This window comes from Falco biarmicus, chromosome 4 (assembly GCF_023638135.1).
Source record: "Falco biarmicus isolate bFalBia1 chromosome 4, bFalBia1.pri, whole genome shotgun sequence".
NCBI classification, from domain to species: Eukaryota; Metazoa; Chordata; class Aves; order Falconiformes; family Falconidae; genus Falco; species Falco biarmicus.
The window spans coordinates 112337315-112354527 of NC_079291.1; the positions used below are offsets into that span (position 1 = coordinate 112337315).

Sequence of the window (17213 nt, forward strand, 5' to 3'; positions counted from 1 at the left end):
CCATTCCAAACTGCCTGTAGCACAAGCAGTGTGCAGTGTGTTGCCTCTGTGGTTCTATTCTGGGCAGTTGTAGAATCTGCTTTGTTTTGTTCATGTGAGAGAGATTGTTCAGGGGTTCTTTTGTTTCTGTTTTTTCATCTTAAGTTCCCTCCTTTGCCTTATTTTTTCAGTAATAGTAATAATAATAATAATTAAAAAAGTTCCACTGTAAACAGTAGCTCAGTCAACAGCTGTGGGAAACGGCCTTCAAAAAATGTCCTTCTTAAGTGTCCTTCCCCCTGCCTCCCCAATTTGCAGCTTGTGTTTGGGTAATTTAATTTTACCAATGTAGTTTCAGAGAATGGTGTTGTAGTGTTTTGTATGAATGCCTGCAAATTTGACAGACGCAGGCTTCAGAGTGCTTCTGCTTCTTCTCAGTGCTAATTTGTGTTCATTATAGGCATTGCCTCTTTTGAAAGAGTAGTTGCATGAAAAATTGTCATGAAGCATAACTTACTCAAATTATTTATGAATTTACTTACTGCTCTGATTTGTTTAAGCAAGCTATCCATTCCTGCCAAGTTTTTAACTTGGATTTATCTGGAAGTCAGATCAGTTTGTGTATTGTGTTTATCTGGTAAACAGATTTGTTTTCCAATTCTAGAGAATTTTTTCCTCTCTTAAGTTTGAATGAGAGCTAGGTTCTTAGGGATGTTACAGATCAAGTTTATCAGAGAAGACTGTAATAAACCTTTTGTGCTAGTACAGCCCTTCTTATGTTTTTATCTTCCGAGAGTTGTTTGGGGCAAAGCTCAGAAAGTTGCCTTTCGACATAAATGCCAGGTATTTTAACTCCTTTTCTGTAGTTCCTGGCTTTTTTTCCTCACTGTGTGCTTGGAGTTTTTATGTTTGTAAATACCATCTGCTCCTGAAAGCAGTTCCATTTCTGAAACGGTTTCTGGCTAAGTGGTACCTAATGACGACAGCTTTGCAGCCCACTTTCCATAATGGGGTTAGTTTCTTTGGAACTAATCCTGTTTGTATTCAAATGTGTCAGTGAATTGCAAAGTACTGGCCAAAATGTGGTGAGGCTTGGTGCCAGCTGTGAAAAAGGACTGGTAGGAAGGGTTATCTTTGGAACGCTCTCAGTTGAAATGGAAAAGCAAAGTGGGAAAGGGGGTGATTCTAGAAACAATCTAGAAGGGGGAACATAGGGTGATCTTAGGCACAGGTATATTACAAATTGTGACTAATCTTTCTTTTTCTTTTTAATCTAAAAGATCTATGATATTCAGACTGGCAACAAGCTATTGACTCTGTTTAACCCAGATCTTGCCAACAACTACAAGAAGAACTGTGCCACCTTTAACCCTACTGATGACCTTGTCCTAAATGATGGTGTCCTCTGGGATGTCAGATCGGCACAAGCCATCCACAAGTTTGACAAATTCAACATGACCATCAGTGGTGTTTTCCATCCCAATGGGCTAGAGGTCATAGTCAACACAGAAATTGTATCCTTTGGCCACTGTGGTAATGGATGTGCTGGGGCCTAAAGAATTTGTATTGATAAACAAGTAGCTGTTTGCAGAAGTTGTATTAATAAGTCTGCTGCGTTACAGGGTATGTATAGTAACAACAGTTTTCGTCTGTGACTCAAGTAAGTAAGGACTGTCAAACAGCTAGCTAATTTAAGTCTAGACTCTGTGTCTGATGGGGCCTAGAGGAAATACTTAACATTTATAATAACTTAAGAGAGAAAGCAAGAGAGAGGTTCTTTTGGAATATGTTCTGTGGTACCTCTGTTCTCTTCCCATCTCTTACCAAGATCAGCCTTGAAGCTGCTGCAGTAACTTCTCGTGACGGGGAATGACATTTTGAGTAAGAGCTTTTTTGTTTTGGACATGTGGAAGGGATTGTGGTGCTCGAATCAGACTCTGGTTCTGTTGTATTTGCAAGAGGGTGGCAGTGAGGTTTCTCCAATGGAATTAATCAGTTTACCACTGTGTTGAAAAGTAAGTAGAAACTTTAAATTGTTTGTTGCTCCTTAGCCTGTATGTTTCCAGTGGGACCTCCGAACTTTCCATTTGTTACACACAGTACCTGCACTGGATCAGTGTCGTGTGGTGTTCAACTATACTGGCACAGTTATGTATGGAGGTAGGGCTTATCAGTTTTGTATTACTCACCTTAGTCACCTCTGGTTTGAGATAAGTAGATGCTTATTCAGTGAAATTTGAAGCTTCAGAGGGTCTTGTCTAATGCCAGGCTTTGCTGGCGTGTGTGAACTGGAATTTTTTCAGGATGTTTATGCTATGTGTGTTGCTGGCAAAGTGTTCTCTAACATCACTAAGATGGCAACTCATTTGTGAGATTAAAAATCAACCCATTGAAAAAGAAAATACGTATAATGGCAGATCTGATGATGCTTGAGAAAATGTTTTTGTTTGTAATAAGTTGCAATGATCTGCAGTATTAATAAAGGCAGCTCTGAGAAAGTAGATATGAAGTGGGTCTTGCTGAGCTATTAAATAAAAAGAAAATTCACGTCAGTCTGATTTGTTCTTAAGTTGGTTTAATGATAGCGGTGAATGGAAGGAGGATTTGTGGAATAATTTTCCCATGTATCAGCTATGTTGCAGGCAGATGATGAAGATGACCTTCTGGAGGAGAGAATGAGAAGTCCGTTTGGCTCTTCTTTCAGGACGTTTAATGCAACTGATTATAAACCTATAGGTAAGAGAGGAGCAAACAGCTTGGTCTGGAAGTTTGAAGGTTTATTGAAAGTTTTGTGTAGTAACATTCGCTTACAAAACAAATTGTGCTATGACCTGTTCTGATTGAAGCACAAGACTTGGGCTTAACACTGACATAGGTTCAAGGATCATATCCTGTTCAGCGAGTGATTGCTTTACTTGCTACTGTCCAGCAGTTCTGGCTTCATTTTCATTTCATCTTTCCAAGTAGGGCATAATCTGAGATAGTAGGTCATTTGGCGAGGATGTCATTGGTCTCATTTCAGGAAGGCCTCTTTTTTTTATTTATTTATTTTTATTTTTTAATTTTGTTTTCCTTTTCCCAACAGCATTTCCCCATGCTGGTAGTTCAGAATGCTGTCAATTTGGCCTCCAGCTTGTAAAGGTCCTGGAGCAAAGCTAGTTGCTGCTGTGGACTTTAACAAATGTGGCTTTTGCTATTGAAAGGAGATGTGGCTCACAACTCAGTCCCTTGGTTGCCACTTAGCCTGGAAGATTATCTGTTGTTTACTGTGCTTAAAGAAGCAAATAAACATATTATCAAGAGAGAAGACACTGTGCAGAGCAGGTTAAGATCTTACCTGGCTATTTTTTATGACAGTCTCCAACATTCTGTTCTTTATTACAGATTGAATTAGTTATAAATGGTGATTTCCCTTTTATTTCAGCTGTTGTTTCTTGTCCCAACATTTTTTTACCTGCTTTTAGACATACATTGTTAGATCTTTTCTGTCAGCAAGCAATAAATAATATGCAATTAACCACTGAGTTTGTGTTGTGATGTTTTCCAGCCACCATAGATGTAAAGCGGAATATCTTTGACTTGTGCACAGACAGCAAGGACTGCTATTTGGCTGTCATTGAGGTAAAGGAGCTAAGAATGAACTCTGGTCTCTGTAGCAGTGGTTTGAGTGCAGTGCTTCTTGGTTGGTTTTTTGTTGTTGTTTTGGTTTGTTTTTTTAAAACCTTCAGAAGTGATGATTCTAGAGTTCCTATGTCCATACAGGTGTGCTGTAAGGACTCAGCCACGGTACCAGAGGGAGTCGGCAGTAGAACAGGACACAATTCATGTCCTAAGCAGTGGTGATGTTTTGATGCAGAGATGCTGTTAGTTTTCTGTTGTGCACCCACAGCAGTCTTGTTTTTCTGCCTCTGATTCCTTAAACTTCCAAACACGTTTGTGTCTCTTCTTCAGGCACTGCCCCTTTTAAAATGTGCAGAGGTTTTCTTCTCGTAAGCATAAAGAGAAATGAATTTTTTTCCTATTTGTAGCAATAATTTCCTATTAAAATTTGTGCATTGTATCAAATAACTGGGAAATGCAGTCTTCCTGGGGCTTCCCATGGAGCTTTTCTGTGAATCACTCTTGTTGTTCCTTTTTCACTTGTCTTCCTAGCAAAATCCCAGAAGCTAAGGATTTGAAGCAGAAATTACTGAGTGAAACTTCTGGTTTGTTAGGGCAGAAGTAAACTTAAACTAATGGGTCTGTTTCTTTGCCCAATAATACATTGTCAATACCCAATTTCTTGAACCTCCTGACTATGTGCATGTAGTGACTAATTTAAAACCAAATATTGACCAAAACATCTGTGAATCACTGATCTTTACAGACTGCAAAAAGCAAGTCAAGAGTTTGTAGTAGGGCAGGCTTCATGTTTAACTGCTGAAGTTGGAGTTGTCAAGGTTGTGAGGCCAAGATATGAAAAGTTTCTTTTACAGAAGTCACTGGAAATGTTACTTCAGGGCATGTGGCAGCAGTGGTTTCTGGGGTGTCAGACTGCTGTCTTCCGGAACTCTTGCTATATGATGGCTTTTAGCACTGTCTCAAGGCATATGGTTCAATAATATGATAGGAGGGCAAATTTGAAAGGAAGTGGTGTGCGGTTAGTGAGAACTAACCCCAAGCATGTTAAGGATCCAGTAAAGGTGGTGTGAAGTCTACTAGTAAGAGTGTAACTTGTGGATGACAGAAGCAAAAAATAGATATTTGCACCACTCCTGGGCTGGTCCTTGAAACCAAAAAGACTTTTTTTTTTTTTTTTTTTTTTTTTTAGTGCTAGTTGTACTGCTGCTAGTAGATAGGAGGGAAGGATTTGGTAATGTTTTGTGATTGAGATCAGATATAGCATTGAATACAAATGTTGAGCTTATTTCCTGGGGCTAACTGCTGTGTTGGCATCTCCTCTTCAGAATCAGGGGAGCATGGATGCCATGAACATGGATACAGTTTGCAGACTGTATGAAGTGGGCAGGCAGCGTTTGGCAGAAGATGAAGAGGATGAAGAAGAAGATCAGGTGAGAAGTATAGCATTAACTTGGTTATTCAACAGCAGCTGTTAGCCATCTACATGTGAGAGGCTACAGGTGTTCATTTATTACCCATAAAGTACAAATGCCTCATTTGGTCTCACCTAATGTGAAGTAGATCACTTTACTGCCAATGTAAACTAAGACTATCTGTGTGGAACTTGTGTGAGCAGTCACTTTGTGCACTGTAAACCAACATGATAATTTATAGTTTGTTTATTTATTTTCCTAAGCGTTTCAATCTTGATCAGAAACTTTTCTTTTTGTTCTGCTTGGGTTTTTAAAAATATCTCTACATCCAGTAAAGACAGTAGTGTTTGAGGTTTTCCTTTTTTCAATTCCAAGTCTCATATGTGGGCATAACTTGTCACCAATTTCTGAATGTGGCACAACTTCTGACTAATGCAGTGAAACTGCACAGGACTTCTACACAGCAAAATGTTTTAAGAATTTTAAAGAAACCTGTAGGTCTGCATTGGGATGTGTTGGTTTTCCTTCTCAGATCAGCCATTCGATCTCTGGCAACTTGACAAAAGAGTTAACTGCAATAAGTGTCCCTCAGTGCAGTTGGTAGAATACACAGTAGTGCAGGATACTTAGTACAGTACAGTGAGAATTAAAGACAAATTTGTAGCTTTTTGGGTGTCAGGTGGTGGTGGGTTTTTTTTGTTGTTGTTTTTGTTTGTTTGTTTTTAACAGGCAAAGATCTTATACTTCAATTCTCTAAAGATTTTAAATGCATTATTCTCTGCTCTTTGGTGTCTGCATTGTAGTAAATCACATATTTGTATCTCCTGTGAGAAAAGCTGACTTGACCTTTTTCCAAAGAATGCCAGAAGGTAATATATTGGTGGGTTTTTTTCCCAGACTGTGTGGAAAGCTGGGTTTCTGATACCCTTTGTCTCTGAATCTTCCTGTTGCTAGGTTAGAACTTACAGTTTCTAGTTCAGAAGACTGGATAGCAGATCCCAGGAAAGAATAATATTCTTTGCAGATAGTTGCTATTACAATTTCACTGTAATTCTGAACATAAAGCAGTAGTTCTGTTTTGTGTATGTGCTTTGCTGTCCTGTCCTCTCAATGTGCTACCAGGTTGCAGCTGAAGTTTTGGCATTCTTACGAAAGTGCAGGTCACTGTTTCTGCCCCTAGATCGGATGGATTCAGTTTAGGAACTGTTAGGATGGGTGAAGAGTAGAATTCCTTAGAAGCAATAAAGTAGGGGGAATTACTGTTCCTTTCAAAGTGTTTCTACTTTCCCAGTGGCTCAGGTAGTAGTTTCTGGTTTTTTTTGCTTCCGCTGTTTTTGTTCACATTGAGTAAGCTTATCCATTTCTTCTTTATCAAATCTCAAAACATAGTTTGTAGCAGAAATTGATTTTGCTTTGTACAATGATTAACTAGCAGCTATCAAGACACTGTTTTGCAATCTCGCTGGTAAGTGTTGACTTAAGTGGAGATGTGTATTTGTACAAGAAGATGCAGTCTGGATGCTGTTGGTTCCAGGCTGTAACACTAGGTACCAAGCAGAGATAAGGTATCTATCATCCATCAAACATGACTGGGGACGCTTCCTGTCTTACAAGTGGAGGTGGCCCCAGGTAGATTTTAAGTATGCTAAAAACTTTTCTGTAAAGCTTGTGGAGTATTCAAACAAAGCTGCTCCGGGATCAATTTGCAGGCTAAGAGTGACTAGTTGATACTGTGTAATTACTGCTTTTTATGGTCATCACTTCTGGGGTGTATAGATCCTAGACAGTAATTTTTAGGAGTGGTTACAATCAAGTTTCTTTAGTAAGAGAGATTTGGTTTTACTATAAACAACACTTATAAACCCAAATTCAGTTCAATCTATATATATTTAGCAAAACAAACTAAACCACTTGCGCTCTGACCCCTAGCTATTCACTGCTGTTCCTCCAGGTTGTTCTAGTCTTAGGCTTACAAAATACAGCTTTTGTCTCCAGAGACATCCAGCATTGAGCTAGAATGAGTGGAGGTTTTCCAGAATAAAGACTGAATCTCTCTGGCACACTTGTCTGTTAAGGCCATCAAGAGTAATTTGTTTCCTAATGAACAGAGGAGTTTTCTGTGTATACATATGCTCGCACTTATATGGGTATTCACTGCTTGCCTAGTTAGTTTCTGTGATTTGGGCTTTGAAAAATCGAAAATAAACTTTTAAACTTGTTGGGACTTCTCACAGATATTCTAAAACACGTTCTGGCTAAAAGAAGATGCTGTTTGATCTTTTTCATTAAAGTGGTGTGGGGGTAAATCCATGTGAATCAACATTAACCTGGTATCTCTTTGGTCCGGATTTTTAGAGCAGATATTCATCTGTTTGCCCTCTCTGTCCTTGCACCTTGACTTTATGTATCTATCTATTTTTGTATGTGATCTACATGGGTCAACGAGTACAGTTTTTTACCTATACAGAAAGTAGTAAGTACTCAAACAGGAGCACTTTTGGTGGGCAAGCCTTGCTTGGAAGTCATGTGATGCAGAATGAAATTTTAAAATTTAAAAAATGTGCTTGAGACAAGTTAAGAACTGTGGAGAAAAATATCTGCCTGACACGTTTTACTTTTAAATTTTGACGTTCCATGATGGCAGTTTTGACAAATGTCAACTGATAACTCTGTGACAGATATTTAAAAAGCAGAAGACTGAGAGTCTGTAAAATGAACCAAACAGGGGTATTTGGCCTACAGATACCTTTCAGTTCCTTCTCTCATTTAAGTGTAGAAACAAAAAACTATATTACTCCCACTTTCTCAAACCAAACCTTGTAAAATCATCTGTTACATAAATTACCCTCAAATTAAATGATCAGGCTGACTTAGCTAGCTTATTAGTACATGGTATTGCTGCAGTAAATGTTTATGGTTTTGAGAATATATATATATTTGAGAATAGCACCACTGCAGCTGGGTTCTTCCTTGACTGTTACAGTAGCCTTTTGAATGAGATCTCTGGAAAACTGCCTTTTCCTAGTTCTGGCCAGTAATCCAGAATTGTCAAGCCTTGTTAAACAGAAAAAGTGCTAAATGGATATTGATATTCAGTGGTCTGCTCCAGTTACGGTGATAACTGAGGGAAAGTGAAGATGTAACACTCTTAGCAAGAGTTTGTGAGCCTTTTTTGTTGTTGTTGGATGTTTTACTCTAAAAATACTGTCTTTCTGCCTTGAATTTTCATGAGTTTTGTGGATGATTTCACTGCTGGATGAGTACCTAAATGGGTCCATCTGTGACTGACAGTTTCACTCACAAGTATTTGCAAAACTGTGATCTGTCTGTGGGGAAATAAGCAGTTTCCTATTCTTCAGTCCTGCAGCAAGGTTCTCCTGCTCCTCCTCCTTTATTAGCCGCTTTTTTGATACTCCTTCAGAGTTAGACTTAAAAAAAATAAGATGGGTTTCTGAGCTACTGGTACAGATGCTGGACCATCTTTTGGTTGTTAGCTTGCTTAATTCTTATTTATTTCCCTTTCTTGGTTTATTAGTATCCCCGTTTCACTCGGTAATTACTGCCTTATGTATTAAGGCAGACCAGGAATTTCAGAGGAAATGGCGCAAAGGAAAGCGGACGTACTGATCTGGCCTGGAAGTGGCAGATGACAGTTGCTACAGGCTAGAAAAGAGACTTCAGAAATATTAAGTGATCAGAAAGGCTAAAGCCAAGGGAACTAGCTAACCACAGAGTAGACTCCAAACTGAAACTTAAGTCTGAATGGTGTGATCTTCTGAGCGGGTTAAAGGATTTTCAGTCTGTGCATTTTTACCTCTTTATTTTAGTTTTTCTTTCCATATTATTTCTTTGAGGGCTGTTTTTCTCTCTGTGGTACATGTGTATGATGTTGCATCTGCGAGGCTCAAATAGCATTCTCAGTTGTTGTCATGTTCAGAGAGATTTATGGCTTCAGCAGCAGATTGCTTCACCTAGCTGTCCCTGTCCTATAAAGTGTGTTCTACTTCTTTTGCCAGAACTGAAGAACTGTTAATTATCCTGCAGTGCTTCTGGGCTATCGAAATGGTGATGGTAGGTGTGTAATTTGTCTTTTTGCATTGGTTTAGAAAATTTTAGGTGATGTGAAATGAAAGCTTTGGAGATAAGCAATAAAGACTCAAAAGACAATCACTATTCTAACATGTGGTTTATCCACGATGGAGAATGTTTTTCCTTAGCTTTCTATGTGGTCATTTGTGATCCCAGTTTCTGCTTTTGTTTTAGGACTCTCCCCCTATATGCCTGCAACAGCAATTCCACTGTATTTTCATTGCTGTTGGTTTGATTTAGGTTTGTTTTCGTGCAGATGCTTACTTGCTGAGGAAAAACCCCACAAACCTTAATCCATATTGGCACATGTATTTGAGAACCATCAGACCATAGTAGTGCTTTGTCACTACAAGCTGCCTAGAATGATTTATGTCATCAGGGACCCTTTGCTTTTCAGGAGCCGTTCCTGTAATATTTGAAGATACGGTTTCTTTCAAAATCTTGCTCAAGATGAAATGGTTTATGAGATAATAGCTGGAAACAAGTATTTTCAGGTGAATATCTCAATTGATAATAATATACATGTTTATTACACACCTTAATAGGAATCTTTGAACTTAGCTGCAGCCAGGGAGGCTTAGTAAAGAGTGGTTTCCATCAAAGACCTGTTTACATAATAGATAAATCTCTTGAACAGACATACTCCAAAACAGGTATTAAAAATTAAATAAATAAATTCCCAGTACCTGTACTTCTAACCACATTTTTAAGATAGCAGACAAATAACTGTGACTGCTTCAGCCTATTCTGCTGTTTCAGAATCTAGTTTTACTTGCTGTCAGTGCAAACAAAGGAAATTCTTGGAAAGGGAAAAGTAATTGGAGCTTTCAGGCTAGACTTAATATTATGGAAAAAACCAGTTGCAGCAGAGATAAAAGCATATTCTGGCTGTTCTGTGACAGAAAGCAAAGGTTGGCTTTCTCTCACCTAATATGTCTTTCTAAAATTCCCAGAGTAGTTGGGATCCAAGAAGATAAAAGCTGCCTCAGCTGTGATGAGAAACGTCAGTCGGAAGCTTGAGAAAATATAGGGAAAAATTCTAGTCCCTAGAGGGAGGTTCATTTACCTGCCAAATTTTGAAATTCCTTTTACTATTTTTTGTCATGCAATTAAAGGATTTGGCTTATTCTTGTGAGTGAGTGTGAGATCAGTGAGTGGAAGGAAGCAAATTCAGAAATTGCACCTAGTTCTGGACTCATTTCTGAGCCCGATAGCATAGAGAATATAATAGTCACGTTAAAACACTTTTATCCCTAGCATTAAGGAACATATCAACTGCAAAATGATGACTTGCACATACCTTAGAGAGGACAGGGACTCTGGAGTTAGACTGATTATCATCAGGTACACACAGTCACATTAAAATGGAAACATTTCATAGGCAAAACTAGAGTATTGGTCAGAAGAGTCCCAACTGAACATGCCAATCCAACAGAGGCCCAGTTGCTTGAACATTTATATTTTTCTGTGTCATGGATGCTTTTTCGTTCATCACAGGTAAGCAGTCATTGTTAGACAAGCTAAACCTACTTACATAGACTAAGAGAATAACTGCTTTTTTATTTCTTCACTCCATGTTTTGCCTCTGTGACATACTGTATGCTGTGTGCTGTTTCCTGTGTTAAATCTGCATATATCTACATCTGCACAGAAGCCTATGGTAAGATTTGTTGCTTGCTACATATAGTAACTTCTGTGCATTCCCAGGCTTCTACATTTTTAGCTCTGTGACCTTATTAATGGCTATGAAGAAGTGGATATTCTAACACTGAAGTAGCCAAGAAAGTAAAAGTAGGTGTAGCCCTGCAGTGTGAGATTGATACTTTGAATGAATTTAACGGTGTGATAGTAAGAAATGAGTTTGGACTTGCTATCTGAGGGGAAGGATGGAGACTAGGTAATCTAGGACATAAAATTCCTTGCATGCTTGACCCCCTAGAAGTACTGTTTGCTATGTTTCAGCTTTTTCCACTGCACATTGTTCAGGGAGTGTTAAGAAGTAGGGTGGGTGGAAGGAATTGGATAGAAACTCATAAATGACTGAAAACCAGACATTGTCACTTTGTCATTCCTGAGAATTGCATAGTGAAGGATCAGAAAGTACAAGGTGCTACACAGACGCTTTGGAAGCAAAGAGAACAATTGTCAGAATATAACAAGAGGATTGTCTGTGGAGAAAGATAAATTACTAAAACAAGGAGAGACATTCCCGTGGAGTGAAATATTCCTCAGTGAACTTGTATTTGAACAACAATCATATGTTCTTTTTTATTAAAGCGAAACCCCTTCCCATGTTGGAAATAGGTAGTAATTAAACTAATACTGGTAATTTGGAGGAGACCAGATTAATAAAGATGAGTTTGCTTTTCTCTAGGAGAAACTGTGGGTGGGTGGGGGTGTGTGAAAGAGAGGGAGAAGTGAACTAGTAGGTGGTTTCTTGCAATAGCAAATAAATTGACCAAAGCAATGATACTCTGGGAAACTTAAGTTTCTTCACAAAAAAACCAACATTGACTAGAGAAAATAAACAGTTTGTAGAAGCAGATGCTTACCAGCAGATGATTAGACTTGGCTACAAATAGCCAGAAGAGAATTACATATGAGCTGAAAGACTTGAAATCAAGTGGGAAAACTTCCCTGACATTTGATTAACTTTCTCAGGTAGAGAAAAGGCAGCCTCGTAGATGAAAATAAAGAGTATTAACTTATGGTATGATTCAAGCAGAGGTGCAATAGTGATTGTGTTTTCAGAGGAAGGGACTCTTGCTGGAAAGCATCTGCAGGTGAGAGGTGTTGACATGTAAGAAAACTATAAAAAGTCTTAAGAGAGCTTATAAAGTAAGCTGACATATTTTTAGATACTGCAGATCTGCAGTGCTGTAAGCCATACTTCCTGGACATACACTGATTTAATGTTAAAATATAGTCCAGAAATATGTTAAATAAAGAAGAAAAATCCCAAAGTTCTGCCTAGTTAGCATGTATTTTGCATCAGACGAGGAAACAGCCTCAAAGTTACAGCATGGGAGGTTTAGATTGGATATTGGGAAAATTTTCTTCATGGAAAGGGTGGTCAAGTATCAGAACAGGCTGCCCAGGGAGGCGGTGGAATCACAATCCCTGGAGGTGTTTAAAAAAAATGTGTAGATGCGGTGCTGAGGGACATGGCTTCGTGGTGGACTTGGCAGTGGTTGGACTTGATGATCTCAAAGGTCTTTTCCAAACTAAATGATCGCGTGATTCTAAGTGAAAGGCTGGGTTTTCCCTGAGCCTTTGGATCTTTTTTGAGAGGTGAACACGAGTGAATTAATTAAGTATCAATAACCTGTACTACCCAAAAAGACAAATTTTCTGAATTCTGTATGTGCAAAATGAATGGGTAAAGGGGAACAGGAAGAGAGTCTGTTGTGTGATGAAAGTCTGAGGTGCATGCAAACATACATCAAAGAACAACATGGAAGAAAATGTGTAACGCTTGAATGAGCAAAGGGTACTCACCAAGTTCCGAACAGGCTGTAAATACGGGCACATGAAGAATTAGGTCAAGCATTTTTTTGTTACAGTGCTGCCACCCCTACATGTGCCATTTCTTTAGGGGATGTTTATTTTTTTCCTTTGTAGTTACAAATGATAAATTGATTGAACTAAATCTACATGGCTTTCTGAATCTTTACATAACTCCACTATTAGTGTGTGATCTTAAGGTACCAGTAACATGCTTTGAGATACTCTTGAGATAATCCTTTGCTATGTGATCAACTTTTCTGATTCTGTTAATGTCCAGCTTTTCTTGTACTACTTCTACATCTCTGTAAATCTGCCTGTATGCAGGCATGTTAAAAAGCTGATGTGAATCACTTTTGCCCTCTTCATCATTCTCGAGGTAGTTCCAGGGTCATAGACTGTGTGTTGAAGCTATTTATGTGTTACTGTGCAAGTGAATTAGTGAATTTTGGTGAGTTAGTGAGTGTTGAGAGATTTCTCTTAAGATGCACACTTAAATTGTCCCGTTCTGCAGTCTTACTCTAGAAGAATTGATAGTTCCTGCATCCTTTATACTTGTCTAAAATATAGAAATGATGGTACTGTACATTACTGCCTCACATTAGTTAAAACGAATTTTGATTTAAATGGGTACAAACCCTTTGTATTGATGGTCTTTGTCAGCCTAAACTAGTCTTTATTACTTGAGCCAAATTAACTCTTTGAGTCAAACAATTTCTGTGTTCAGCTGGGGCCTGTCCCTGTGCGGGCACCCTGCTTACATCTGTGGATAGCATTCTGCACTAAGGTTGCAGCCCCCTTTTTGGCTATCCCCTTGTAACTGGGGTTTCGTTCTTGTGTTCACTTTAAATTGTCAGCATTGTCTTTGTTCGTTACCTTACTTTTGCAGCCTTTTTGCTTTAACTGTGGTGCAATCAGCACTGTATTTGTGCAGAGAAGTGGGGCCAGGAAGCCATTTTGTGTATGAAACAAGGTGGGTGTTTCCTAAATTAAAATTCCTTTATTGTGATACTCTTATGGTACAGTGTTTTTGAAGAGCAGAAAGAGGCAGCCATCCAGGTATGTTGATACTATCATGCTGTCTGCATTTCAGCTGTTACGTAGTGACATCTGTGTATGCTGGAGTTGAAGAGCAGTGATGCTGGTGAGGCATTGTGAAGATAACACAAACCCACTAGTATTTGTATCCACTATGATATGTAATAAAATTAATACATATCTATATAATTACAATTTTGAGTCTCATTAGGGGTCAATGGGTACTCTACTTTAAACTGTTCTACTCTTGGCATCTGTCAAGGTAAAGCTCCCTTAAGTTAATCCTAAATTTAGGTATCTGCAAGCAATGAATATACCTGACTCAGTGTAAATAAAACGGGTAGCAGTGTGGCATCCTTAATTCAAAAGCTGGGCTCCCTTATGTCCCTCTGAGTGTTGCCTACTCTATTTAAAAGGGAACAGTAGATTTTTTTAATTTTTTTTTCTCCATCATAGCCTCAGGTTGGGATTGTTTGTGGTCTTACATGAACTATCTAAGAAGCCAGGGTTTTGGTCTGTCTGTATTGTAATGATAGTGCACCTGGCTGTAGAGTAGGCACACAGAAATACCAGGCAGTGAGTCAGCGTGCTGGTAGTGATGTAAAATCTTTTACGGATGGAAGGTTATGAGATGGTCAGTTTGTGGTTCTGTAACACTACCCTCGTGCCTTCTGCATAGATAACTGGCAGCTGTGAAGTGGCTTCTGTTGGACAGTGAAGAGAATAGCTTCTAAGGAAGCAGAGGAGGAATGTGAGGACTGCATGAACCGTTTTGAGTTCTGATCTAAGCTTTTAGAGATCAACCCAAACAGAAGAATATCTTCAGGCATCTAAAGGAGTTAGTGATGGCTAAAACAATTCCTTGATGCTGTTTAAGTCATGTGGAACGTGCTGGTCCATGGGTTCTGTGGATCATTTTACTCCAATGAGGAAGATAAGCACAGGTGCATGCTTGCACAGATGCGTGCTGCTTTTGCATAGATATGCATGCTGATTCTTTCTTCTAGCAGCATCTGTGTCATTGCCCAAAGCTTTTGGAAACTACTGATGAGCAGGTAGGAGCTTGCTTTTGCAGGTTTTTCCCTCACAAACCTAGACATGGTTTTGGAGTAACTGTTCTGCCTGTCTTCCCTTGTGACATTGCACAAGGATTTTTTTCACTCTTATTTAATATGCTTGTATGAGTTATTGGGGAAGGCATGCCATTTTTTATCTGTAAATGGATCCTTATGTGAGACGGTTATGGTATCTGATAAGGATGCATCCTAGAATCCTTTAACAGACTGGATATTACTTCCATATGATGGTGTTAGACTCCACGTGGTATTTTCTCCCACCTTTCTCAGCTGTATGTCCCACAGGTTGGTTTTGGGTGCAGAAGCTCCATGTGCTTGCTTGAAAGAGATCTCACCACATATGTGCAAGCCTTGTGTTTCCAGGCTGGCGTATTGCAGTGTGCCTGCAGTGTTTGTATTTGGAGATGGTTCAGTAGCTAATCAAGAATTAATTTGCCTGTTACTTAGCAGAAGCATCACAGTTTCCAGGATCCTGGTTTTGTTCTTTAAAATATAAGGTACAGGCTTCTCACTAATTAAGAGCAGTCCTCTTCAACTGTGCTCTGTGTCCATCGTTCAGCTCGGTAACGAAGTGCGCTGCACCTTGTCACGCTCTCTTGCCACATGCACACCTGACTTCTTGTAGCGTGGTTTTCACACTGTTTTCTGGTTTACCAAGGACAGGTATAATTCAGATTTCATCTTACTGTTCTTAGGTGTTTTTTAAATGAACATGGCCCGATTCTAATCGCCTATTTCAGATTAAGTAATTTAAGCTGGAAAGGTGGAAACACTTCAATTCTCTGGTCTTCTGTTGCAATTTGTATTTTCACAGAGGACACTTTCCTCACTGGTTGGTATAATCCTTCAAAGTTAATGTTAATTTTCAGATAAATATACACCCTTTCTGTGTAACTTGGTTTTTATTCTTGTCAGCCAGGAGAATTTTTTAACTTTATACAACTATATTTCATTTCATCCTATATTTGAAGGATGATATATGCCTTGCCTTAAGCTTGAATGAAAATGTAGATAAAACAGCGTTTCAGTTTCCAGTAAATACGTTAAACATGAAACATAATAAAATTCAGTAGTTTTGACATTTTCTTTTAAGTCATTGTGGGCCAACTATTTAGGAAAAAATGCTTTCAGAAATTCCACAGATTTGAAAATGGAAGGTATCTATCTCATTTCAGAATCCTTTAGGCTTCTACTACATGAACTCTAATTGAATCTTGTAGACAATACACTTTTTTCCTAGTGTCTATGGTTGTGTGTCTGTCTCTGGGCACTGAAAAACTTGGCTTAATTTTTTTGAGCTTTTTAAATGAATTGATCTCCTCCTTTCCAGCTTCAGAGTTTTTTAGAGACTAAAAAAGGGTAATAAACTCTCCTGCCTTTTCAGTTTTTAATATTTTTTTCCACTCTGAATAGAATAATAAAGTTTAAGACATTGGTATCTCTGCAGATACTGCATAGAACAAAAGTAGAAGTTATTATAGCAAAAGCTTTTATATTCAAGCTATTTTATGGAAAATTATACTCAATATATGGCACTGCAGATCAAAACTGTGAACTGCAAGTAAGGTATTTCCTCTTCCAGTGTGTATGCAATTCCAAAAACAATATTTACTTGAGGACGCATTGACTACAGTAACATTTGTGATTGCCTACTATAAACGTAGGCTTTAATACAGGTTGTTTTAGTTTTATATTTACTGTAAGCTCTTTCAGAAAGAAAACTGTATGTAGCAAGCCAATGTTTTTATACTGTAATCTCTATTTAAATAACACAGCGCTTCTGGTCCGTAGAGACTTGGCTGCCTTTTGCCAGTGAAGAAACAATAAAATTTGCCCAGGCTTTTTGGCATTCCTTGTTTCTTTTGCCTGGGACAGATGTTGGATTTGCAGGGGTGTGGTGGATTCTTTTTTTTGTATAGTACTGACTGAAGAAAAAGTAGGCTGGGGAGATGACAGGAAGGTGGTTTTCCTCTGCCCTTTTAGATCTGAAAATGCAGCAGTGTGAAGAGCACAGTGTGAGTGTGGTGAGCTTGAGGACCAAACTAGTCCTTGAAGTGGGTTATGTTAGATACCTATCTTTAGAGCTTCGTAATTTTGCAAAATGTGTTCTGCTCTCGAAACAAAGGGGCAATTAAGACTGGATGACTGGAGAGCTGCCTTCCTGCCACAAGAGAGTGTTCTGTTATAGAAAAAGGGTGTGACCAAGAGGTGCGGGTATATTGAACCCTTTCTTTGAGCCTTGGAGACTTCCTGGAGCTTGGCTTGTCATGGCACTTTTGGCCTCTCATTTGTCTGGAAAAAAGATAGACTGTAACAACTTCTTCCCACTCAGTTTTATCCACTAGGCACAGATTTCTGGATTTGATCTGTACAATGAGGAATTCAGTTGCTTTATTGAATGCAGATTCTTACAGTTTGAATGAGAAGGATCTTGATCTGCAGGTAAATGCCAAAGATGAGGCTTCTGAGCTGCTTTAAGTAGTTCTATCATCTG

The 17213-nt window shown here is 38.7% G+C and overlaps 1 protein-coding gene across 5 annotated transcripts in view; it reads left to right on the forward strand.

Annotated features, from left to right (window-relative positions):
* The window catches only part of DCAF1 (DDB1 and CUL4 associated factor 1), a 53984-nt gene that overhangs the window by 31294 nt on the left and 5477 nt on the right, over positions 1 to 17213 (forward strand). For 3 of the 5 annotated variants that reach the window (XM_056337660.1, XM_056337661.1, XM_056337659.1), the window contains exons 18-22: positions 1260 to 1493; positions 2046 to 2139; positions 2611 to 2715; positions 3527 to 3600; positions 4926 to 5030. In XM_056337660.1, coding sequence (XP_056193635.1) covers positions 1260 to 1493; positions 2046 to 2139; positions 2611 to 2715; positions 3527 to 3600; positions 4926 to 5030 — 612 coding nt within the window. Of the gene's footprint in view, positions 1 to 1259; positions 1494 to 2045; positions 2140 to 2610; positions 2716 to 3526; positions 3601 to 4925; positions 5031 to 5815; positions 5882 to 17213 lie in introns of those variants that run through there. The other 2 variants (XR_008821655.1, XR_008821656.1) reach the window with 2 other exon arrangements.